Consider the following 27,400-nt stretch of genomic DNA (forward strand, 5'->3'; position numbering starts at 1 on the left):
AAGACAACATGCATAAAGAGGATGATGTGGTCAAAATACTCATTTGCCTAATAATTCTGCTCTCCCTGTATGTATATATATATATATATATATATATATATATATATATATATATATACACACACACACACAGTACTGTAAAAAGTCTTAGGCAGGTGTGAAAAAATGCTGTAAATCAAGAATGCTTATCAACTTATTTGGTGTGACCACCCTTTGCCTTCAAAACAAAACAATAACATTTCTTTAATTCTTCTAGGTACTCTTGCACACAGTTTTTGAATAAGCTCGGCAGGTAGGTTGTTCCAAAACATCTTGGAGAACTAAACACAGATTTTCTGTGGATGTAGGCTGTCTCAAATTCTTCTGTCTCTTCATTTAATCCCAGACAGACTCCATGATGCCAAACCATCACTCCCAGGACTACTTGTTCTTCTTTATGCTGAAGATTGTTTAATGACATTGGCTGTGTTTGGAGTCATTGTTGTGCTGCAGCATAATTATGAGGTCAATCATGCGCTTTTCCATATCCTCCCTTCGTGCACAAACTGCTTTTTGCTACAGCTAGATATCTCAAATTTTGACTCCTCAGTCCAGAACACCTGCTGTCATTTTTTTCTGCACCCCGTGCTTTTGTGCATATTTGAGTCTCTTAGTCTTTGTTTCCATGTCCTATGAATGAAAACATAGGAAATGGGGTGCAGAAAAATGGCAGCAGGTTCTCTGGACTAATGAGTCAAAATTTGAATTATTTGGCTATAGCAAAAGGCAGTTTGTGCGTGAAGGACTGGAAAGCGGTACAATAAGTGTCTTCAGGCAACAGTGAAGCATGGTGCAGGTTCCTTGCAAGTTTGGGACTGCATTTCTGCAAATCGAGTTGGAGATTTGGTCATGATCAATGATGTCCCCAATGCTGATAAATATAGGTGAATATTTACCCATCATGCAATCCCATCACATAGGCTTGTGATTGTCCCAAATTTATTCTGCCACAGAACAACAAAAACAAACAGTCAATGTCATTAAGAACTATCTTCAGTAAAAAGAACAACAATTCCTGGAAGTGATGGTTTGGCCCCACAGAGCCCTGATCTCAACATCATTGAGTCTGTCTGGGATTACATGAAGAGACAGAAGAATTTGAGGAAGCCTACATCCACAGAAGATCTGTGGTTAGTTCTTCAAGAATTTTGGAACAACCTACCTGCTAAATGACTTCAAACACAGTGTGCAAGTATACCTAGAACAGTTGAAGAATTGATGCTGTTTTAAAGGCAACGGGTGGTCACACCAAATATTGATTCAATTTGGATTTCTCTTGCGTTCATTTACTTCTGTTTTGTTAATTGATAAAAATAAACTATTACCACTTATTTTTTTGCTGAAAGCATTCTAAATTTACAGCATTTTTTCATACCTGCCTAAAACTTCCGCACAATACTGTGTATGTACAGTATATACTGTATAATCACTGATAGACATTTATACCTGAAGATCACCTTTTAGTTGGTTGCTTTGGGTAGCTGTGACTGTCTTAATAAATAAACCAGACATAGCTGATCTTAAGCTGGTGAAGGACAGGTAGTTTAAAACTTGCAGGATATTTTCTGCTAATTATGCATTATGTAATCTTCATATTTATACGTTAAAAAAAATATTCCTAAGCTCCATTACTTTTTTGCATCGTTCCTGTACTTTTAAAATAGGGTATAATTGAAAGACTATAAATCAGATGATTGTGCATAAAATAGAACATTAAATGCAGCATAACATTTTAATTAGATTTTGTGGTTATTTCCATTGTGCATCCAATGTAATTAAATATATCCACATATAAAACTGCTAATGGACCATAGTAACAAGATTTTGATTATTATTTCCCTTTCATTACTTCAAGAAATATGTTGTTTGGGAATGTTTAGGAGTGATTTCCACTTTGATAGGGCATTGTAAATCTGCTCATTAAATTTTGTAACTGGTATTAGGTATACTGTTGCCTTAATAAAGCTTGCCATTTAAAATGTAATATCTGACTGCAGGTTTATTAGATCATCATAGTAAAGTTCATGCTGTGGTGGTTAAAAGAAAATGACACATTTTGAAAATAAGTAAAATTGTGCCCTGACTAAAAAGTTTAATAGTAATTTGATTTTCTATCTGTCTCACAAACTACAAATCCTATAAAGCAGTGATTCTAATTCACAAACAGAAAATCTAGTGCTACTACCCATTTAGTCAACCATTAATAGAGCCTACGGGTGATCTGCAGTCGCACATCTGAAAGTAATAGTCCATAGGGATCATCCGCACAACCAATGTTGCTTTTATTCAAAAAACCACAGTGTACAATATGCAAATACAGTTAGTTGACGCGTTTCAGCCTAGATGGCTTTAATCCTAAATGGTGATTCCCAGGCCCCTATCACACTTGTGCGGCTTGCCCTACCACTTGGGACTGCAAAGTCGCACGACAAGTCATACTCCATTTCCAAAGAGTATTGTTCATATTTGTGCAACTTTAAATCGCAACGACTTCATAGTAGTCCCTGCACTACTTTGGGCCGATTTTAATGCATTTTGAGATCCATAGACATAGGCATTGCTTCACGTCCAGTCAAAAAAATGGTGGCAAAAATATAGCAGCAAAGTTGGGGTAAAATGGTGGCTTTTACTTGTGGCAACATGCCTTTTTTGAACTTTTTATAGCCAGAATATGATTTTACACTGATTGCAAAATGTGATTTCTCTAGGCTCACTTTAATTCAGAAGACAGCAGTGCTCCAAACATTCTTTACCCCTGGAGCATGTGTGCAGAGGGCAGAGGGCTTAGCTTTGTGAATCTTTATATGGTTGTGTATTATAGGGACTCCAGTTGAGAATTTGTTGTTCTGTGTATCTTCACCTTATGTGGAATTGAGAAGTCTTAACATATGAGCTAGTGATGCAAGATGATACAGGTTCTCAGGCCTGAGCAGGGGTTGGCAAGGGGGGCTAGAACCCAAGGGGTTAGAATGCGGTGCCTACTCCTAAAACACTGGAGCTAGGAGCATAGGCTGTCTAAAAACAGTGATAGTTCAGTGGCTGAGCAGTTACTAATGGCAGTGCCAACCCAAGCCTGGAGGGGCAAAACATTTTTAATTTTCTATGATCAATGCTTGATCTCAGCACCCCTGAAAACGAAAGCCCAAGCTATATTTTGTCAATGATCTGTCTGCCAGATGACATTTGGCTCTAGGTTGTAGAAGATGCCTAAAAGGCTATTGTTTTGGATGTTACAAATAATGGGCTGTATTTTAGCTCAGTAAAAAAAAAAACAGCTGTACTGAGCTTTTTCAAGCTGCAGTGTGCAAGAGGCCTAATACAGTGATCAGTGATAATACTGTACACTGGTACTATTGACACTGGCTAGCCGACAAGGCATTTAAGGGGTTAAATTTGCATAACAAGTAGGTGCAAGTGTACATGTGCTGCTTGTACTCCCACAGAATCTGGCTTGCTTCTCTCCCCAAACGAAAAGAGCTGAGGGAGGAATAAGCCGGCCATACCCTGTGTGTTCTTTGCTGTGATTTGCCACAGCTGATCAGCAGGTATACAGTCAAAATCATTGCCTCTAACCTGCTGACAGACTCGTGCTGTGGCCAATCACAGCACAGATCAGCAGGGTGCACACACAGTTTGTCTGAAAACCAGGAAGTAAGCTGCAACGTACCTGTACGGCGCTTAGCTTGGAGCTGCAAGTGATTAATGAACTTTTCTGTGTTATGTTCAGATAAAGCATTCTTTTTCACAGATGCTTTTAGGTGGGTAGATACATTTCCCTAGGATTTATTTGCTTCAATGGAAAGAGTTCTACTGCCTAGTTTTGTCTCTCTAGCAACTTGTTTTGTGTTTTTCATTTGTATAGTCTTTGAGTGCTCGCTCGGCACGCTCCCACCCCCACTCGGCAGCGGGGACTCCGATGCACCGGGCAGGCGGCTCTGATTGCTACCTGACACCCGCGATCGCTCCCCACTGAGAGAGAAGAACAGTCAGCTGTTGTAAACACAGCTGACCGTTCTTCTCTCTGGAAGGACCATAAAGCTACTGTAAACCTTCTATATAGGAACACAGGTCTCTATGGTCATTTCACAAGCCGCCCCCCCCCCCCCCACAGTTAGAATCACTTCCCTAGGCTCACATTTAACCCTTTGTTCAGCCACAGTGTTAACCCCTTCCCTGCCAGTGTCATTACAGTAACAGTGCATATTTTTAGCACTGATTACTTTAGTAATGTCACTGGTGCCCCTAAAAGTGTCAGTTAGGGGTCCGATCTGTCCGCCGCAATGTCGCAGTCCCACTAAAAATCGCAGATTGCCACCATTACTAGTTAAAAAAAAAAACAATAAAAATTACATAAATCTTTTCCCATAGTTAGTAGACGTGATAACTTTTACGCAAACCAATCAAAATACGCTTATTGTGATTTTTTTTTTTTTACCAAAAATATGTAGCAGAAAACAAATTGCCCTAAATTGTTAAAAAAAATTGATTTTTAAATTTTTTTTTGGGAATGTTGTATAGCCTAAAGTGAATATATATATATATATATATATATATATATATATATATATATATTTTTTTTTTTCAGAATTGTCGCTCTTTTTTTGTTTATAGCGCAAAAAATAAAAATCGCACAGGTGATCAAGTGCCACAAAAAGAAAGCTCTATTTGCGGGAAAAAAAGGACATTAATTTTATGTGGGTACAGCGTCGCACGACCGTGCAATTGTCCGTTAAAGTAACGCAGTGCTGAATCACAAAATATGGCCTGGTCATTAAGGGGGGAAAATCTTCCGGTCCAGATGTGGTTAAGAAAAAAAATATCTTGAAAAGCATCTATCCTTTAAATCTTCAGATAGAAGCAGTGGTTTTGACTAGCTTTTGAAAACGTTTGCTAGATGAGCAATTTTGCGCTAGGTTCGGGTACATTTTTTATCTTTCTGAATGGTATCATACAACAATTCACACCTTCCTCATTTCAACTAAGCAACATATTACAGATCTCAGGTACATACATACCTATAGCTGACAGGTGTGGCCTACCAAAGCAAAGCGGTTTTGTTTCCTAATTTTCTTCTCTCTTTCCTATGTTCATGGAACATTTCCTGCTATAGAGATGAATGGGACCATCTCTGGAGACTGCTTGTAGCCCAGTAATTTACAAGGCAAACATCAAGGAGAAAAAAATCACAGTGGAGGTCAAGCTGGCCATACACTATTAGAAGTTTGTTAGAACATTTTAATTCAAAGAGTGTTCATTTAATTTTCTATTCATTAGGCTAGCCATACATAGATCAAAATTTGTCAGGTTTAGCAGGGACCGGTACATTTTGATCCATATATGGGGAAGCAGCAGCCTGTTGGAAAATCTTCTCTCGATCAGCACTGATGGCTATAGCTGGCTGGCTATAGATGGTTGAGTGTGAGTTAAGAGTTACTCGCCACCAGTTGCCCCACCCAACCCCTACCCTGCCCTGCCGCACCCCTAATTCCACCCTGTGGGTGCTGTATCAGAAATAGGCTGAAATCGTTCCACGTCAGCGTGAACCAGGTAGATCAGATATGTAATGATTGAGAAGATCACCAAAGAGAGACATCTTTGCTGAAACTGCAAAATAAATCAGTAAGATATAGGTGTTTATTTACTAAAGGCAAATCCACTGTGCACTACAAGTGCAATTGGAAGTGCAGTTGCTGTAGAACCGAGGGGGACATGCAAGGAAAATAAAAACAGCATTTCTCTAGCGCTCATTGACAGACGTAGTCCTCGGTGATACACCACCTTCGGGTTATGTTGCCTCCACAGGAGCAGGACTAGACAGGAAATTAAAAAGCTCTGGCCACACCCCAGGGGCAGTCCCAGAGGGTATATCCTCTCTCTCTCTGCCTCAGCAAATCAGTTATTTTCTGTCTAGTTAGGAGTAAGGACCTAGATACCTTGCTGGGATCTTAGGTCCTGGCAAGAATTTTTTCTTAAAAGATTTTTTTTAGACAGCTTTTTTCTCCAGTGTTCCTGTGAGATCTTCAAGCAAGAAAGCTGAACTGGGCGACGGGCTGGATGTTGAGATCCGGTGGTCACCCCAGTTCAGCCTACGAGCGCGTGCAGGCCATAGCTCCGCGCTGGGTCGGCCGCGACAAAGTCCCATTAAAGGACTGTCCACGCGAGTTAAACGTCTCGCTGAAACGCCAAAGACCATGAGTCACGGCGTCCGTATCGGTCGACAGCCCTCCCGCCCCGGTGGAGAGGGGTACTGTCAGGAGTTGGTGCCCGCCTGGTTCCGGTATGGTGAGTAGTATGTTTCCCCTTTCCCCCTGACGGGTTTTGTGGTGAACGCGGGCCCCTCTCTGTATGGTAAGATAGAGTCCCTTTCTATCCTACAACATGACACAGATCCTCCTACTTTGAGTGTGATTTTATGTGTGCAAAAAGCCAGGAGGCTTGGTTTGGGAGCTAACAATCTAATTGTATACATGTTTTAAAGATGTAATCTGTGGCATTCTGGGAATCTTATGGGTTAAGAATAAGCTACCTACCAGTCAGAAGCCACGGACATGTAGACTGCCTTCCTAATCAGATCTCCAGCTATTAGCAGGCCTCCCGAACGGCCATGCGGTCCGCCAGGGCCGGTACCGCCAACCACGCCATATCCCCATGCAGTGAGAGTGTTGTGTGCCCTGCAGCACACCGCTATTCAGTACGGGCCGCCGCCATTTTTTTTTGCTGGATCGCACGAGCCGCCATTTTGGCGTAGCCTCGTGTCTCCAGCATGGGGGCGGCCATGTTTGAGGTGATCCAAACACCTCGTGGAGCTTGGGGGAGGCGCCGGAAGGCGTACAGAGGGGCGGAGCCGCCTCCTTTCTTCCTGGGCAGCCAGCCAAAAGACTTCCTGTTTGATAAGACAGCGCTGTAACCTGTTGTAGTTAAACTCTGAGCATCAAGTGGTGAGCCTGGGGGTCTATCTCTCTCTCTCTCTCGATCGATAGGGATCCCTAGCAGGTAACACTAAGGGGCTTTTGTGGCGCTGGGGGTCGAAAAAAAAAAAAAAAAAAAAAAAGAAAAGTTTTATTTTTGAATTATATTATCCAGGAAGTAACTGGAGTTATCATGGACCCTGCCACGCATATTCCCCCACCTGTTTCCCTCGAGGGGGCCACGGGACCCGCCGGTGCACAGAGTATAGAGTCATTTACAGCAATTTTGGAGTCTATGGTGGCTCGGGTGGAGGCGGCCTGTCAGGGACGGGGGTCAAGGAAGCGACCCCCGCCTACCCCTATACCATCTGACACCTCTGACTCAGATTCAGAGGTGGTCACGGCAGTTGCAGGTTCCTCTGCAAGGGCTGTTATCCCAGGTAAAGCCCCCTCAGACAGTGAGGAGGACGCTTCTTCTCCTGCTATTATTCAGGAAGAAGCATTGGTGGACGCACTAGTTGTGGCAGTGCAGGAAACCTTAAAACTTGAGGCTTTACCGGCAGAGGCAACTGAAACAGAGATTCCTTTTGGTACTAATAAACCCATCAAGACGATGAAGGCTTTTCCTGTACCTAAATGTTTCGGTAATCAGATTAAAGGAGAATGGGAGCATTCTAAACGTACCTTTACTATTTCCAAGCGTATTGCTAGACGCTATCCGTTTGAGGAATCCATCATTAAGAAATGGACGGTACCACCAGTCGTGGATCCGCCTATTTCCAGGCTGAATAAAGCCACGGTTATTCCAGTGGAGGACACTTCGTCCTTTAAGGATCCGGTGGATCGAAAGATGGAAGCAGAGTCCCGCACCATCGTCTCTCTGATAGGGTCAGCTTTTAGACCAGTAATTGTTATTGGTCTAGTTTCCCAGACACTTACGGAATGGGCGAAAATGGTACGCCAAGATCTTAGGGGAAAAGATATTCCCCAGGAGACATCTGATTTGATGGAACAGATTATACAAGGGCTACAGTTTATCTGTGACGCAGCCTTGGACACTACTCCCTTATTAGGGCATGCATCTAAGACAGCGGTGATCCTCAGACGTGTGCTGTGGTTAAAATGCTGGTCAGCTGACCTAGGTTCCAAGAAGACCTTGACAAATCTCCCCTTTCAGGGGAATCGTCTATTTGGGGCCAACCTAGATGAAATCATTAAGGATGCCACTGGGGGCAAGAGCACTTTTTTGCCACAGGCTGCTAAAGCTAAGGGACCTCGCAACAAGCGAGGACCTTTCTTTACCGCCCATAAAGGGCGCCCGGCTGGTACTAGCGGGAAAGGCAAGACTCCTCCAGGAGGGTTCAAGAAGGGCTGGTCGGACAAGCAAAGGACCAACCCAGCCAAACCCGAAGCAAAGGAGTACACAGCCTGAAGGTGCGCCCCCACCCGGTTTCAGGGTGGGGGGACGTTTTCACCGGTATTCAGGACATTAGATCGAGCATCAACCACTACTACCGGTGCGATTCTTCCCTTCCAACATTTAAGTACTACAGGAAGCGGTAATTACCGTTCCCTGAATAGATCTTTTCCTTTACCTTTTCCTAAGATTAGTCCCGATACCTCACAGGAATCGGATCTGGTTGACCAGATAGGCCAAGTAGCCTCTAGTCGGGTGACTTCGGTCCCTGAGGTTCAACCAGAAAAGATCACCTTTCCTGATAACTATCAGGTATCTGATAAATGTGTGGGAACAGAAAACGACCAGACTTTCTCGGATGGTCGGGGCCAGATACCTCTAGGGACGCCTGGTTCAGATCCAATCAGCGCCAGTGGTCCTAGAAATTCTAGGCTGGCCTCCTCAAGCCGGCCTGGCCGACTTGGACATGTTAGTAGTAGACGTTCCGTGGGAACTTCGTCTCAGGGAGTGTCTGTGGTCTCAAGGACCAATTTACCATCGTGCTTTACAGTCGCTGGTTTTAATGGCCTGGCCATTGAGACCCAAGTACTGAAGGACAGAGGTTTGTCTACTTCAGTCATTCCTACCCTTATTAAAGCAAGGAAAGCGACTTCCAGCAAAGTCTATTATCACACATGGAAGACTTATATTGCGTGGTGCGAATCTTTAGGATTTCCTCCACGTACCTATTCGGTGACTCGAATATTGGCCTTTTTGCAACAAGGGGTTGAGCAGAAGCTAGCCTTGAGCACCATCAAGGGTCAAGTTTCAGCATTAGCAATCTTCTTTCAGAAGCCTTTAGCCACCAAATCCTTGGTGCGGAATTTCATCCAGGGGGTGCGGCACCTGGCTCCTCCAGTCCGCGCGCCCTTACCGCCCTGGGATCTTAATTTGGTTTTGTCGGTTCTACAGAAACCTCCCTTTGAAAACATCAGGGAGATTCCCTTGCTTACTCTATCCCAGAAGGTGGCCTTCTTGGTGGCTATTACTTCTGCTCGCAGGGTGTCAGAACTGGCTGCATTATCATGCCAGTCACCATACCTAGTGATTCATAGGGATAAGGTAGTACTTCATCCTAAGCCATCTTTTCTTCCCAAGGTGGTTTCAGATTTTCATCTGAATGAAGATATTGTACTACCTTCCTTGTGTCCTCAGCCCAAGCATCATCGGGAACATGCGTTGCATTCCTTAGATGTGGTTCGGGCAATCAGGGTATACCTGAAAGCTACGGAATCATTCCGTAAGACGGATTCACTTTTTGTGATCACGGATGGCCCCAGAAAGGGTTTGCCTGCATCTGCCGCGACCATTGCCAAATGGATTAGACAAACGGTGGTACAGGCTTATTCTATTAAGGGTCAGAGTCCTCCGTTCCCTGTTAGGGCGCACTCCACTCGAGCGCTTAGTACTTCCTGGGCCTTTCGCCATCAGGCGTCAGTGGTCCAGGTATGTAAGGCGGCCACCTGGTCGTCGGTACATACCTTTACAAAATTCTATAAAATTGATGTGACGGCATCGGCGGATGCCTCATTTGGCCGCAAGGTTTTGCAGGCCGCAATTTGAGGAGACCGGTGGTCTACCTCGAGGGTTTTTTTCTGTTGGAAAAAAAAAATTGTTTTCTCTTTTTTTGGTTGAGTCTCATCATTAAGGATGAGCATTGTAAACTTCTAGTTGGCACCGGTTGGGCCTTCTAGATTGGGATTTGATTTCCATTTTCCCACCCCTCAGTTGTGATACTGCTCTGGGACGTCCCGAAGGTGGTGTATCACCGAGGACTACGTCTGTCGATGAGCGCTAGAGAAAAATGGATTTTTGTAAAATCTTACCGTAAAATCCTTTTCTCTTAGCTCATCGACAGACGTAGTCCCCGCCCCTCTGTTTTGGAGTTGGGTTGGGTTAAATTCTCTAAGCACTGCTTTTTCACATAACTGATTTGCTGAGGCAGAGAGAGAGAGGATATACCCTCTGGGACTGCCCCTGGGGTGTGGCCAGAGCTTTTTAATTTCCTGTCTAGTCCTGCTCCTGTGGAGGCAACATAACCCGAAGGTGGTGTATCACCGAGGACTACGTCTGTCAATGAGCTAAGAGAAAAGGATTTTACGGTAAGATTTTACAAAAATCCATTTTTTGCTTGCACATAATTGGATGATAGAAATTAGCAGAGCTTCCCCTCATTTCAGATCTTCCCCTTAGATCTACAGCGACTGCACCTCCAAGTACACATGTAGTGCACAGTGGATTTGCCTTTAGTAATTAAACCCCATTGTCTAAAGGCATCTTCTAACGTCCCAAACATGTAGCCACAAAGCTCTCCAAATATGTACAGATAGAACTTTCATGCGGGACACAAATTCAGAGGTTTTAAGAGGCCAGTACAGCTGAAGTGAATTAATTTCATGTAGGCAGCAGTAGAACTCTAGGATCCAGAGGTGAGATTGAGGAATCCCTCCCACATGATCAGGATGAGGCCATAAAACATAGGAGTGTTCATATCTTCACAGAGCAAGTTTCTCAGGAAGAGATGTACATGGAAAGTGTTTGTGGCAGTAAAATTAATTGCGGAGTCTGTATCTGGAACAGCAGAATGAGCTTCTTGGGAGTGGTCAAGAATACAGCATTAGTTGAATTGGACACAAACTCAAGCTTATTTTATTCACTTATAGACCAATTGAAAACAGATTTCACATGACCAGGCTGTGAAAAATCAGTCAAGATTCGGATATCCAGGCACATTTATCAAATGAATGGCAAGACAGTCATGTGTTCCCAAAAAAGCAGCAGTGGAAAATTCTAAACCATGCAAAAGAGACCGGAAGCCAGAAGTGGATATCAGAGTTGTGGTAGCTCCAGCGGAGGAGCAGGCTCAGGAAATGAAGCCAGGGAGATTGGTGATGGGAATGAATCTATATAAATAGGGGTTTTCAACAGAGGAGCCTGATATGGTTTCTTCTGTGATAAAACCCCTTACCTGTCAGCAGTTTTGTAAAAATAAAGTTTAAATATTACTTTAATGAAAAAGAAAAATATCTTCTAAATTCTCGATTTTTCTTCCCCATCATGTGACTCAACAGTATATGAGAGCTTATCTCTCTGTCACTCTGCTTTTACCTATTGTTGGGATTCTTCCCATTCGTATTAGGTCTGCAACACAACCGATTGACACCATGTGCTACTTTTCCTACTCAGTGCTTTGCTGTACAAGAGGCTGCTACAAAGTCAAATTTAGGTACTTATATACATTAAATGCATACAGACCTGAACTGACTTTGGTCCATTAAAGCTGCAAAACTACAGTATTTGTTTAGATATGCTTTAATTATTGCAGCCCCAAATACTTCTTGATACCAATACCTTTTATCCTGAGTCAAGATGTATATGCTACTGCTTTACTTGGAAAAAAAACTGTGGATTTTGGTTGTTTTAACAGTCTCAACATGTGTCACAGGAGGACATTTTGTGGATCACAGCATGTGGTTTCATGTCCTAGAGTAATCTATTCAGTAAAAATCCTAACTTGATAAGAGCCAAATGTACAAGGCAGCCCATACATTCATCATTTTTTTTTTGTTTTCATTCAACCAGCAGGATGAACAAAAAAAAATTATCTGATTCCCCCGAGTCAGAATACAATGATCAGCACTGTCGGCTGCGCTGATCAATAGGGAAAAACCTGATAGGCTGGTTGTACAGAAGTTAATCAGTAGATCAACTTCTGTACAACCAGGGTGCCCATACATGGATTAAATGTGGCCAGTCCCTGCTGAAGTGGCTGAATTTTGATTCATGTATGGCCAGCTTAAGTTTTGTAATAAAATAGCACACATGCCAATAACCATTTTCCTAAAATTTTGGGCATTTTCACCCTGAATGTTCTTCATCTGCAGTTGTGTTTTCAGTTTTACAGGAGCAGTGAATACAGAAGCAAAAGACAAGAAGCCCGATGTACTAAATATCTTCTCAGTTGCGTCAGGACATCTGTATGAGCGTTTTCTTCGGTAAGGATAAAATAATTTTATAAACATGCATTTATGGTTAATAGGCGTTGATCATTTGCAAGGTATTTTGCACTTGTAAAGAAAATTGTGTATGTTTATTAATACATTACATTCATAAGACCTAATCACTGACATGTAAGCACAACTCTTTACCTATGTGTGCAGTACTGATTGGTGGAACATTGTAATCTGCCACTTAAAATGAATGGTCCAAACACATTTTAAAATTTTCTTCCATCACAGATCCCCCGCACGACACAGGAGTATTAAATTAATCCTCTAATTTTGTTTTGAGTTTTGGAGATTGGGTAAGTTTGCTTTCCTATGGAGCCATAATATCTAGTACCACATGGTACAATAAGGGAAGCTTGGAAGTAGCAGTGAGGGATGCTTGGCAGAGGAACTTTGCTTCATAGGCAAGCATTGTCAATAGAAGCTGCTCCATCATTATGAGTGCAAAGCAGTGTTTTATTTTGTTGTTATGAATTCTATATAATGAAAAAGTACTGATTTTGCAATAGTAATGTTTCATAATCCATGAATTCATAATACTTTTACAATGTTCCCATAGTCATTTTTTAAATTATTCTTTTTAGCATTACATCTAGTTTGTTTTCCCTGATTTATGAACTAAGCAGAAAAGAAAGACATTAGAAGGCTTTTCCATTGAGACTTAGAAAAAATGCCATGGGAAAAATAGCTAATATTTTCTAGGAAAGACCACATTTTGATTTGGGGGTGAAGTAATCTCCAATATGTTAGAGCCCAGGAGTCATTTTAAAGCTCTTTTGAACTTTCAATTTAAATCAGCTGAATATACTCCAGATACATTAAAACAAAAGGTACTTTTAAAGTCTTACAGTTCATATTCTTTAGATAGCAGCTGCATCCTGAGAAGAAAGCCTGTCCCCCTGCCAGTATACTGCAGAGGAAGACCTTTGTGTGGAAGCCGTAGTTTCTCTGCAGAGGTTAAACACACCTCTTGTTGAAACAAAGGAAGCACTCCTCAATGAGCAAAACATATGCTTCTTGCTTATTGGAGACCTCTAGCTCTTACTGAATAGGGGGCTTGTCAGGCCACTAGAGTTACACTAAGAACAAAGATCTTCTCTGCAGCCTGCTGGCAGTGGACAGGCTTTTCTATGCAAGGAAATAAATATATGTTAAACTGATTCGTACAGAAATATGGAGAGCACAGCAGAACAGCTTGCTTTTTTGCCTCAATTTTTCTAATAAAAATCTCCAGCTTCGATGTCTAGTAAGGGATAGGTGACTGCTTTAATGTGCCATACAAGTTCTGTGAACAGCTGGCTTCTTTCAGCACAACATGTTGTATGTTCTGTATAAAAACAGCAGACATAATTTATCTAAAGATTAAGGGTCCATTTACACCAGGTGCAGTGGGACTGTGTTAAGTGGCCATTCCAGCGCAGTCCCACCACACCTTCAACACAAGATAAGACAAAATGTCTTGTCTCTGGTTTAGCTGGTTCACACCAATGCAAAAAGTTACTGTGTGCAGTCCTTTTTTCCAGCGCAGCATGGGTCACCACACACTGCACCTGCACCGCGCACCAGCTGCTGCGTTTCAATGCAGTGGCTGATTCATCTGAGCCCAATAGGAATGAGCTTTGATCTGCATATATAAGGTCATTTAAAGCAAGTTAAAAAAAAAAATGTAGGAAACATTTCCTTATTTAACTCCTTAAAATCCTTAGTTTACCATAATTAGCCTTAGTTAACTCCTCCTGCCCTTAGTTATTTTCCTGCTGTTGTTTTTCTTTTTGTCTAACCATTAATGTTTTTATTTCTTCATTTTTATTTTTTTTGATCATTCATTTTTTTGTGTTGCATTAAAAAGACAAAAATTGGAGGAAAAAAAACTTTGTTTTTGAATAATGATACAATGCTTTGTTTCAGAATCATAATTTTAGTGTAATTTCAAACAGGAAAGATGATTAAATTACATTTTTACTTATTAACTGCAGTAACACTATTTTTTTCATTGATCAAAGTAGGAAAAAACGTAACAACAAATTTATTGTAGAATATACAGATCTATAGCAGAAATGTAAAAATTGCTCTGGTCCATAGGGGTGTACAGGTGTTAGAGCTGAAGTGATTAATATTTAACTAACTAAATGAAAATAAAAATATTTTTACAAATGTGTTTTAAGAAAGAAGATTTTTAATAAACCCTTATAGTTTACCCTTAAGGGCTTGTTCACACCACAATTTCTGCGTTTTTTATATGCTTTTACATGCATTTTTGCGGCGTTCTAGTGTGCTTTTTTGTCTTTTTTTATTTTGACACTTTTTTTCTACAACAAGAATAGCGAAGTACATTCCAGGCTACCCATCCTTCCCTTAGTGTGATCCTTTTGGTCTGAGATTTTCTAAATCCATACCCACATATTTGAAATCATTCTCCAACAGGACCCTCAGATTGCCCTGTTGAATAATAATACCCAGGGACTATTACAAATTACAACAGCAGCTAAGCAAATCGTTACCAGGTCCTGGAAAACATCCACACTCCTCATCTAGGGTCACTCAAGCGATAAAACAAGCCAAAATTGAAGCCACTTTACAGGATAGAATCCACTTTTACACAAAAGTCTGGCAACCTTTAGAATAATACATGAATGAAAAATAATAGTAGCGCAAAAAGTCACTTATGATGTAACTTACAAATTGCATAAAATACAACCATAAATAGGGGGTGTTTTGCACTAGAACTTTAGAATAATACGTTTTTACTCCCTGTCTTCGATATGTCTCTTCTAAAACCTTGACTCCTAAAGACATCACACCTCATGTTGCCTCAGTAGCCATTTTTGCCATGACAACCCAGAGAACCCCACCCTCCCTTCTTTCCCTTTCAATGGTCTTTCTTCCTGGCGATTTTCTAGTAACAACCCGCCACATATCCACCAGGAGCTATGGATGGGGAGAAGCATGTAACAATAATACTACTAGTTTCAGGTCTTTATTGTAGAATGTTGGCTCCTTCTATTATGAATACATACCTGTGAATACTTATCCTGCTGTTTTTATAAGCAACTGTTCATTCATATTTAGTTCACTTTGGATTCTGGTACTGATTACTCCTCCCTGCGTAAAGTGTGTCAATTTAAGCAGGACTTGAATACTCTGTGTATATCTCTCTGTTTAATTTTTCTTCAAAAAAAAAAAGGTCCAAAAAAAAAAAAATGTTATGAGTCAACAAATGACCTCGCAGGGTCTCACAGTTCATGCAGAATAGAAAACACTGGTTGAGAAACATTAGCAAAATATGAAAATAGTATGGTTACCCACTCTAGATTAGAATTATTTAGTATGCATGGATAACAATAAAGCAGAATCTAGTCATCTGGATCTAGAGAGGTCATGGTAAGAGGGCTAGCAATCCCCCAAACACTTTCCGTTTCTTCCTGAACTCAAAAGTGAGCCCATATAGAGGGAGGGAATCATTAGGTATAGTGGGCAATACTGACCCTTTCCATGAGAGTAAGATTACTTTTTTAGCATAAAAGTACAAAATGCATAATAACCGTTTGGCATATTTAGAAAGAGATAGTCCTCCAAAAATTCCCAGAAGGAACGTTTTAGGATTCAAAACATTAGGGAGGACTAATACAGAAGAAATAAACGATTCCACCTCCTCCAGCCAAGGGACATGACAAAAAACATTGCAGAAAATCCACAATCTTGCTACATCCTCTAAAATAGGTTGCTACAGGAGGTAACCCCATTTAATGTAATTTAACAGGGGTAAGGTATGAAAGATGAAAAAGTTTTAAGTGTATAATGCTATCTTTCGAGGAAATAATGGAGGCTAACCTGGGACCAGTATGCATCAGTGAGCGCTATATCTAGGGAAGCCCATTTAGCCTGATCAGTAACAAACCTAGGATTGGAGCCAGTCACAAGTGTAGAGTAATACATGGAATTGAGTTTAACAGGGTCACGCTGACGTAAAGGGGAGTCACTTGAATAGGGTTATTTAACTAACCAAATTGTGCTCGAATGGCATGCTGTAGCTGATAGTAATAAAAAGAATAATAAGAGGGCAGAATAAATTCATCTTTTAAGAGAGAAAGAATTCAAAACCTTGTGAAGTAAAAATATGACAGATATTTGACTCCGTGGGATGCCCACCCATGTGGGTCAGGTAGAGAGTAAAGCGCACCTAGCGTGGGATTATACCAAAGAGGGATTAGAACACCAGTCATGTTTTTATTTCTGTGTTCCCATTGGACAGATTTCTCCCTCTGTATTTGTTCTGTTTACCATTATCACTGAGAGTGAGGGTGAATGAAAATCCAAAATTTTGGTTTGTCACTAGAACAGGAATACAATGAAAATCTTCAAAGGTGACAACCAATGATTCCCACATTCTTTTAGGGGTTTCCTCTCCCTTCCTATTTTGGCTATTGGAAAGGACATAAAGAGAAATATTCCCAATGAGACTCAGATGGCAAACAACTGACAGGAGCTATAACCCTCCCTTACCCTTTGCAAAATGAAAAAGGTTTTGCCTTTAGTTCTACTTTGAGGAGCTAAGTGCAAAAAAAACTCCTGTCATCTATTTTTTTTCCATTTATTTACAATTACTTATCTCTATATTTGCGCATCTGTCTAGTGTAGACTCAATTTTAAATGGATTCAACAAGGTCCTTAAATTTTTACTTACAGATTTTGGTATATTCTAACTTTTTAGCATTGTTTACCCCATATTCATGCTGTAAGCTTTGTTTTCAAAATGATTCAAAATTAATAATACTGTGCACAGCATAAGTCATCTCCTTACCATCTGCACATTGCACGATATCTAAGATCGGGCAGTGTTTTTCAGCTGTCTGTTTCAAAGGACCTGCCACTCTCGCCATTTTTTCTGATTCTTGGCAAAGAGAGTCCTGATCTTGTCCAGCAACAGACAATTTTCTTTAAGATCCATTATATTGCCATTCTCCACACCACTGCAATGAAAAGTAGCTGTGTGAGCAGTGGACTTTATGGCATCTTGAGCACGTCTACCCATTCTCCTCATATTCACATTACAAGTCTTCCCTGTTCTTGAACAAGACCTGATCCTCTTGTCCATGTTTGTAAGCCTTTTGTGGCAAAGTGGTTGTAAAGGCAGAAGCATTTTTACCTAAATCCATTCTCTGCATTAAAGGGGTTGTAAAGGCAGAGGGTTTTTTTTATCTTAATGCATTCTTTGCATTAAGATAAAAAGCCTTCTGTGTAGCAACCCCCCTAATACTTACCTGAGGTCCCTCTAGCTCCAGCAATGTTGTAGGAGTGTCTCGGCTGTCCGGGACTCCCCTCCTCATTGGCTGAGACAGCAGCATGGCGCCATTGGCTCCTGCTGCTGTCAATCAAAGTCAGCCAGCCACGGAGACTAGAAAGGGGGTGGGGCCAGACTGTAGCTCCGTGTCTGAATGGACACAGCTGTGATGCGGCTCGGGTGCCCCCATAGCAAGCTGCTTTCTGGGGGGGAACCCAACAGGAAGAAGGGGCACCCAACAGGAAGGAGGGGCCAGGAGAGGAGGATCCAGGTTGCTCTGTGCAAATCTACTGCAAAAGAGTAGGTAAGTATCACATGTTTGTTTTTTTTATTTAAAAAACGAGACTTTACAATCAGTTTAAGGTAAAAAAAAAATGTCTGTGCTTAGTCCCTGTGCTTAGCAGTGGCTCTTCCCGTTCTGTACATTGAAGGGGAGGGGGGATTCCACCAATGTTTTGTTAACAATGGTGGAATCACTCCAATGGGAACACAGAACCCCAATGAAAGCTTGGCAAAGGGTGTAACTGCTCTCTGCTCTAATTTTGCATTTGTTTTAAGTCACGCCATTTATTAGACTAAATACAAATTTGTAATGCTCCAGTATAACTGTATTTAAAAAAATATATAATATTGTATATATGCAATGCATTTGCTATTTGTATTGCTCTTCTGAAACCCATTCTTCTTTTTTTCAGGCTACATATAAACTACCAATATTACTGAGAACCGGTTTCAAGATTTAAAAAATTGTGTTTTAGAGACTCATTTAGAGACTTGCTTTGCAAGTACAGTTGCTCCAGAGCTTAGAAAATAAGACGATGCTCTGCTGATTTCTATCATCCAATCATATGCACGTAAATTATTATTTTTTTTTTTTTTAAATTTTCCTTGCATGTGATTGGATATTCATTCTAAAGTGAGGCTTCATGTAATTTACTAAGCTTTGGAGTAACTGCACTTGCAGTACAGTCTATTTGCCTTTAGTAAATCTTGCACATTGTTAGAGAGCTCCCAGTTTATACTGATAGACATCACTGACACAGTTTTAGAAATATGGAATCCACACACCCCCACCCTAAAAAAAAAAAAAAACTCCTTCAGATGCTAATTTCAGTTATTAATTTGTCCGTTTTCCAACCTCATCTTCCTTTATATGCTAATGTAGGCTAAAATGTAAAACAGACTGTAAAAGATTGTGTGGAGCAACGTACACATTTTTGGTCTACCCCAGGTAAATGTTATGCTTTTGACCTTAGGGAATTAAGGGGCATAATTTAGAGAATTAAACTGACATAAAAGTAGAACATTGTATTTTTTTTAATGAATAGTAATAAACAATGGGATTTCCTAATCAACATTACCCTTTAGCTTATTATCTGTATTCTGGATTGGTTCTAGGTACAGCTACTATATGCTCTAGCAAAGCTGAATAAAACATAAAAAATGTATATCCAAGCTAAAAATTACTTTGGTCCTTCACATAAAATTAAAACTTTGAATCAGTGTTGTGATAAGGCTGTATGAAGGTTGATAGCAGTTTATGTAAAAAAAAAAAAATGTGTTCAACGTTTAAAGTACTGCCATACAGTGCCCAGGTCACTTACCAGTGTGATATAAAAGAGCAATTTTCTGCAGAAATTAAGCCAATGGAAAAAGTGTCCAGTGCAAGCTTGATCTGGCTGTGTTGTCCTCTCATTTTCAATAAAAAGCAGCTCTCACTGTTGCTTTGAGTTATAAACATTATTTATTATCTACTATGTTTAGGTAGGGAAATGAGCATATATGCTTGAGTGCCTTGTGTTTCAAGGTCACCCAGCCTTTTGTGGCTTAAAATGATGAATTCATAAGCTGAGCTTGTGTTGTAAAATGACAATATTATTGGGCATGCCAGAATACATCATGCAGACATTTAATCAAAAGATGATTAAGTTATATTTCAATCTTTTCTCCTTCAGATAGTTGTTGTTAAATTTTACCTCGTTACGTGCCCAATATTTTCAAGTGAGCAGGCATAAATATTGATGCTTTGAAATCTGTGACAGTGATAAAATCCTGCTGCATCACCTAGTATTGTAGGATTTTTAGAGACATTCATATTTGTTCTCTAATCTTGTTTGGGCCATAATCATCTGCTATAAAAGAACAGAAGCTGCTGTTTGTGAACCCTTTAAGGACAGAACATTTTTAAACTATTGGAAAAATTGTTATGCAGTTGCTATTCCCCAGTTTTCCTGACCCTCTGCCCATCAGTGTTACAGTACCTATTTGCCTGTGGCTTTTCTTTCTTGTAAAACTACAGAGCTACCCTTCTTCCCCAGCCAGCAGAATTAACCAAGACCAATAGCTGCCATTACAGATTTCAAATTGAAATTAAGTGTCACAGGGTTATATCTACAGTGATGATCTATGACAGCCATGTTGACCAAGTGGCCATCCTTCTGTTGGGCATCATAGAGAAAGCAGGCACTGAAACACACTTTGTTTCAACACCCAGCACTGAAAGAGAGACTAAACTGTGGACAAAGTTATCTCAGACCACCGGTAAAATTATGGCCTGGAAAGAGAGAGAGAAGAGCAGCCAGGAGCATGTGATTGGTAAGTAATCACCAATGGGGGTGATGGGGGTCATTTCACTGCCAATGACCACCAATGTGAAATGGGAGAGGGGGGGTTATATTTCACTGATCTCAGTGAGCTTAAATCATTTTAGAGATGTGTCAAACTGATGTCAAAAGCACACTGCTTTTGCCCATCAAAGCCGATCGACACAATTTAAAGTGTAGGTTGCGCTTGCCCCACTTTCTCCTTCTTACCTCCTGGTATTTTTATATGGTGGCCTCAATGAGCAGTAGGAAGTCTGGGCTAAGCTTGACATTTACAAGAAAAGTTGAGGTTTACATACAAGATCAGCTGCCTATATCTCTGGATCTTTAAGTTGTTTAGACATAGTTTTCATTTAAGGTAACATGTGCTAATGTATTTGTTCATTGTATGCACAACTTGAATTGTCCACAGGTTTGTGACAGGTTTACTCTAACATACAGGCAGTCCCCAGGTTACAAACATTCAACTTACAAATGGAGGGAGACAACAGGAAGTGAGAGGAAATCTACCCCTAGGAAGGGAAATTCACTCTTATAAGAGTTGTCATGGGAAAAAGATGTCTCCACTGAAGCTTTATCACCAATCCTTGTTTCTACAACAACCCAAAATTTTCAAAATCCAATTGTCATGGGGACAGAACGTGAGGTGAAATCTTCTGAACAGGGGCACAGACAGCAAAACAAATGTTACAGGGGTGTTAACTCTTCCCTAAGTTATCCAAAAAACGTAAAAAATATTATTTTGGCAGGAGCTAAACGTAAAAAATGTACCTGTTCCAACTAACAAACAAATTGAACTTAAGGACAAACCTACAGACCCTATCTTGTTTGTAACCCGGGAACTTACAAGTTTGATAATAAGAAATCATGATGTAAACATGGCATGCATGTCTTTCAGGTTGATCTTTATAAATTGCTCTGAAAATAAATTTCATCTCAGTCTTTGAATTCTTTCTAGAATAATGATGCTTTCAGTTCTTCGACATACAAAAACTCCCACAAAGTTCTGGTTTTTGAAAAACTACCTTTCCCCGCGGTTTACGGTAAGAATTTTTTAATAAAACATTTTGAACTTTCTATTATGCGTTCTTAAATTAGCTACATATTAACCTGTGGCTGTATGGTTCTAATATTCTACACAAAGCACAAATATGCTAGCAATTACAAAAGAAAAGTGAAAATTAAAACTTTCTAAATTTGGGCAGAATCTTTAAAGTTGAAGTTAGATTGAGGCTATGTGCATGGTGTTGTTTCCCTTGTAGCAGGGCAGTACCCTGCCATGGTTCAGGTCTAGTGAACAGCCAGCACACTAATTGGTCAGGTGTGTGCTGGGCATTTAGTATCGACCTGACTAGGATTTTGGGCTCCACTCGGCAGACAGGAGGTCTGGCCCAGGAGTCAGGAGGGCTCCAGCTTGGAGAGAGGTGGGAGCCAGTGCAGCACAAGGCTGTTAGCTGTATGCACCAATTTGGTGAGCATCCAGACAAACCAAGGCCTAAAGAGTAAGGCCACAGCAGGAGTGCTGCATGTACAAGCCAGAAGGGCTGAATATCGTTCATTTTGAAGCAAGATTGAAATGCTGTAAACCCTGCGAGGTAAACTACCGTGTATTTGCTGAACTTTCTGTTAAATAAAAATGGGCAAGACAAGCCCTTAAATGAAGAGAAGCAAGTGGCACTGTCTTTAAAAGCCCTACACTTGAAGCAAGTCCCTACAATTGGTGGCAGATGCAGTGGGCAGGATTTGAGATCCCTGCAAAAGAATTAAGTTTATCTGTCATATGAACTATGTTTGGTGCATAAGACTGAATAATCTGTGTGCAGGTGAGGAGAACCTGCAAGAGAAAAGGGACTTACTTAAAGAGACAGTGCTCTATTTATTTATTTTTTTCCTGGACTGTGCAAAATTGTTGCGGAGTGACAGTGAAGATGGGACAGTCAAAGCTCCTAAAGGAAGCAAGGATTGCTGAAATAAAAGAGATGTGTGGCTGGAGGGGTTGTTACCGCCTGAACGAGCTCTATACTTGCCTGAACAGAGTTTGCCAAGCAGGAAGACGGTGACCATTGCCCCTAGCAACACTGGTGCAAAGAAACCAGTTATGGAGATGCAGAGTTCTCAGCTGGCAAGAGGATGAAGTGTGGGAAGCCCTGGCATGACGCTGAGTCAGTGCGCTGTTTGAGGTGCACTGAGTGGGGGGGCATACTGTCTCCAAGTGCCCTTTGTCCCAGCATCCAGCGCAGAGTTACCTAGCAATCCAAAGATCTGTGCATGCGTTTGGGAAGCCTGCTCCGAGTGCCAGGAGTGAGCAACAGGCTGACATGAAGTTAAAGAGGAGGGTGGTTGCCCATAGCAATGGCTGTGATGTCAAGTCTGTAGACTGGGTGCGAAAGACTGTCTGCCCACACTGGAGTGGAAGTGACCCCAAATGGGAGATCCACTGTCTGTGCAGAAAAGGACTTGCCTTGCTGCAGTGCCCTTTCAGAGGGGAGGCAAGTGTAAAAATTAAAGCTTATAATGTGATGCTTAATAATGTTTATGAATGAATGAATCTGCTGCTGTGTCAGTTGAACAAGATTCTGAATTGAATGAGGTAGAGGTGCCCGCTAAGCAGGGTATGCTATCTCCCCTAGCAACAGTATATAAGGCTGCAGAGGTGTCCCTGGAAACCTACAGGGAGCTCTGTGTGTTGGAGCCAGGGCCCGAGGTTGCCCCGGACAACGATGGTGCTGCTCTGATGGACAAGAGGATTCTTGAACCTGGTGATGAGAATACATTAAAAGCTGAAACTGAAGTGTTTGAAAATGTAAAGGTTAAAGTGTTAAATATAGCATCATCTGCTCACGGTGGGTGATAAGGGTGTATTACTAGAACCTGTTAAAAAAAATGTTTTACTACAGTTTAGTTTAAAGCAAATTGATCTGTGCAATGTATCTGCTGCATAGCCACTCTGTCCTGTGTCTCCTGGGGCAGTTGGTGCAGTACTACGTAGTACCTCTGATGGGAGCATAGGGAAAGTAGACTGGGAAAGATGGGCAACAAGCCTGTTGGCTTTAATAAAAGAGATCTCTATTTGTAAAGTTAGAGTGGACATAATTTCTGGGGTGCTGAATGGAGGAACTGCAGAGCAGCTTATGGACAAGGCCTTGATTGCTTACAATCAAGCCCTTGTCCATAAGCTGCTCTGTAGCTTACTGTTACAGATGGTATCCTTCACTGGATGGAAGGGCCAAGTGAGATTTGAGCACATAGCAGAGGTCATGCCCACAACCCACAAAGGATATAATGAAGTGTTTGGGGTTACCAACCCAAATGTGGAATTATGTAATGTTGATCAGGTGTCGGGGAGAGTTGCTGGAAGAGGATCATGTGCCAGTGGTTAGTGACATTGCCAGGGAAGACAACCACTCCACTTTGTGTGATTCCCCTCCTGACACTGCCTTGCAGAACACTGGTGAAATGAGTTCTGAATAATGTGTTGATATTTCTGACATTAAAGAAAAGTGCAAGGCACTGGTAAATGAGGATTTTGTTACCTTGGGTCACAACAAAAATATTGGTAGACCAAATGGTTCAGGTTGAGATGGTTGCTGCTAACCCTGAAATATGTGATGATGTATAATGGTATGACAGACACAACAGAGGTTAACAGTGCAGTAGACAGAGGCCTCCTTACAGGTTCAGGAGGGAAATGGCCCAAAGCTTAACAAAGCGGCATTAAAAGGGTTAGGTTCCCAAATAAAAACAAGGAAAATAGGCAGATGGCACTTTTGAAGTGCACCCGTAAAAAGACTTGAGGATGTCTTTGTAGTACCCAAGTCAGAATAGCAGGGGGACACAGGAAAAGTCACCTTTATAAGACAGGGTTTGGCCCAGGGGCGTAACTACAGGGGTTGCAGGGGTTGCGATTGCTACCGGGCCCCATGCTCCAGGAGGCCCAGTAGCAAACCAGTGGGTGAACTTCCAGGATTGCAAAAGTCACACTTGCGACCGGGCCCTGGCATTGCACCACTGTGGGGAGGCCTCAAGATTGCAGGAAGGGAGCCCACTGCAGAACTTGTGAAAGGATCCTGCTGCGGGACCGTAATAAAAGGCCATGCAACGAGAGTAAAGAGCCCCAGGATTAGTGGGAAGAGCCCTGGGCTTGAAGGGAAGGGCCCCGGCCAGGGATCTGGGGGGGCCCTTCATGTTTTCTTGCATCGGGGCCCTGAAGGCTCTAGTTACGCCTCTGGTTTGGCCCTTGTGGGTGAAAGCTGCCAAGTTGAAGAGGTTTGGCTGGTGTGTTATGCCCTCTCCCTGGGGGAATGTGCATGGTAGTGTTTCCCTTGTACCCTGCCAGGGTCCAGGTCTAGTGAACTGCCAGCACACTAATTGGTCAGATGTGTGCTGGGCCTTTAGGATCGACCTCACTAGGGTTCTGGGCTCCATCCGGCAGACATGAGGTCTGGCCCAGGAGTCAGCAGGGATGAACACCTAGGGTAGAGGTGGGAGCCAGTGCAGCACGAGGCTATTAGCTGTATGCACCAAGTTGGTGATTATTCAGTCTGTGGGAGACAGACAAAGGCCTAAGTGGGTAAGGGCTGAATATTGTTTATTTTAAAGCATGTTTTAAATACTGAGTACCCCTGCAAGGGAAACTACTGTGTGTTTTGTTTTCTGAACTTCCTTTTAAATAAAAATAGGCAAGACCAGCCCTTAAATTAAGAAAAGCGAGTGGCGGTGTCCTTAAGAGCTCAACACTTACACCATACAGCAGTCCCTAAACCCTGAAAAAAAAGTGTGCTTGCATACATTCCTGACATATTAGGAAATGTATATTAAATACATGGCTTGACTAATACCTTCATTGTATTTGTTTTGCTTCCAATAAATATGAATCTTGTGTTTTCCAACTTTTAGGCCCCGTTCACATTTTGCATAGCGGGAACCTGCATTTTAATATTTTTTTTTTGAGGGATTCATGTCTCACAATAATTATGCCAAAAAACACTGCATCTGGGGTGCTATTAAAAACAAATACCACACAAATGCATGTCAATTGTCTTGCCACGATTATAGCGTGATTTGGAATCATGGGCAGAATTACTAAGTGTGAACGGGCCGTTAGTTGTTGAGAGATTTGTTCTTTGATATATTTATTTTTTTCCCATAAAAAGATATTATGTTGCAGTAAGATTTCTGTAAAAATCAAAGCATGGCAGTGTAAATAACATATTGTAAAAAAAATAAGATATAACTTTCACAAAATCATAGAACTGCAAATCAACAGTTCTGTTCTTGAAATAGTTGTTAGCAAATATGAATACATCCTTAGTAGATTGTTACTGGAAAATGTGCCTAGTGCTATGTGTATTTTACCAGTAGTGTTTCTAAGATCTGCTGTCACTTAGCTTCACATGTCTGTCAGTCAAAACCACTGGCAGGAGTTTTTTTTTCTTACCTTAATACATTCGTAAAAAAGGAAAACACTTCTGCATTCAGCTCTGCCTCAGCCCCCCTTGTATACTTGCCCCAGCCGCCCTCTTATACTTACCCCTGCCATATCACGATCCAGCACTGTGCATGAATGCAGCAGCAGGGAGGGGTAGATTCCACCATTGTTTTGGTAACAATGGTGGAATCACCCCAGTGGGAACACCCACCCCCAATAAAAGCTTGGCAAAGGGTCTAACTGTTCCCTGCTCTAGTTTTACAGTTTTGAGTCAATCCATTTATTATACCAAATACAAGTTCTCTGCTTCCTCTTAGGCTCAGTGACAGCAGCGGGAGCCATTGACTCATGCTGCTGTCAGTTAGAGCCAGTGAACAGAGAGCAGGACAGACAAACAGCAGCTCGGGATTAAGCCCGCACTATTGCCTGCATAGTAAGCAGCTTACTATGATGGGCACTCGGCAGGGGGGGAACCAGGAGCACCGGCGGGGGACCCAAGAAGGGGAGGATCGGGGCTGCTCTGTGCACAGAGGAGGTAAGTTTGACAATGGTATTTCTCTTTTTAAACAAATTTTAGGCTTACGAAAGTTTTAATGACACACACCCAAAGATAGTGTAGAAGATTACAAATAAATATATGGGAATTAAGTTATTATGAAGTCAACCAATACTGTGTGATTAAGCAGGGAATACTCTGGGCCAGTTGTTGTCTTCTTGCCTGTTTGGACACTTTTAAAGCATTGTCAAGTTCTGAAACCCTTACCCCAATTTAAAGAAAGAACAATACTGTTCTCAACGATATTTCTAAGGGCAGGATGTCATACTTTTCATCATGTTGGGTCATTCTTTTGTAGTTCTAGTTGGAGAAAAAGTTGAAAAAGTAACACATTTTTCAGTTTGCAGGGCCAATTTTTCCAGAACAATTTTCATGGTCAGCACTTCAGTACTTGTCCTTTTTTAAAGAGATTAAAGTATTTTTTACTCTAAAAAAAAAAAAAAAAAAAGGATCCTATTCCTTTAAAGCATGTTATACAGCGCAGTGTTGGTGCTGTGTAATTTGGCCCCTTGATCACCTGAAATACCTGGCTGATCCTGCCTGGTGCTGCCCTCCCCTCTGTAAACTGACCATAGTTTGTCATGGCTAATGAGCCTTGACAATGTGGTCAGTTTACATGCCTCTGTCATCTTCTGTCTCTCCTCTGTCCTCTCTGGATTGGAGTAGGTGAGCCGCCGAGAGTCATGTGACCGGCCTGAAGATATCTGCAAAAATGGTATTTAGATGGTTTGTTTTGCACAAACACTTACACTTGCATGTTACAGGCTGATACAAAAGAGAAGCTGGCATGCAATGTAAGGTAATGAATACTTTAAGGAGGGCTAGACTGTCGCAGGAAGTCCTCCAGGCCTTTTCCAGGGGTGCAATAGAAAATATTGTGACCTACCATTTACTTTATGACAGGGTGTGTATACAGCCCAGGACATTAGAGTAGTGCAAAATATCATAGGTTCTGAGCTACCAAGTACCTTAGGATATTGGAGAGGAGAGGTGCCTTCATAGAGCTCATAATATTTAAAGTGATTGTAACCCTAAAAAAAGCTCCTGTCCCGAGCTATAGCATAGTGCTTTTGCCATGTCATTTGTCCCTTTCTATGTTGTACAATACCTGGCTGATCCTGC

At 41.5% G+C, this 27,400-nt stretch overlaps 1 protein-coding gene across 3 annotated transcripts in view; it reads left to right on the top strand.

The window, feature by feature from the left end:
* Nucleotides 1-27,400, top strand: part of UGGT2 (UDP-glucose glycoprotein glucosyltransferase 2) — a gene marked incomplete at its 5' end in the record, with an annotated part of 753,177 nt that overhangs the window by 626,493 nt on the left and 99,284 nt on the right. For all 3 annotated transcript variants that reach the window (XM_082245311.1, XM_082245312.1, XM_082245313.1), the window contains 2 exons: nt 12,300-12,398; nt 21,253-21,337. In XM_082245311.1, the coding sequence (XP_082101437.1) occupies nt 12,300-12,398; nt 21,253-21,337 (184 nt within the window). The remainder of the gene's footprint in view (nt 1-12,299; nt 12,399-21,252; nt 21,338-27,400) is intronic.

This window comes from Pelophylax lessonae, assembly GCF_965119305.1.
Source record: "Pelophylax lessonae genome assembly, chromosome: 2".
Classification (NCBI taxonomy): Eukaryota; Metazoa; Chordata; class Amphibia; order Anura; family Ranidae; genus Pelophylax; species Pelophylax lessonae.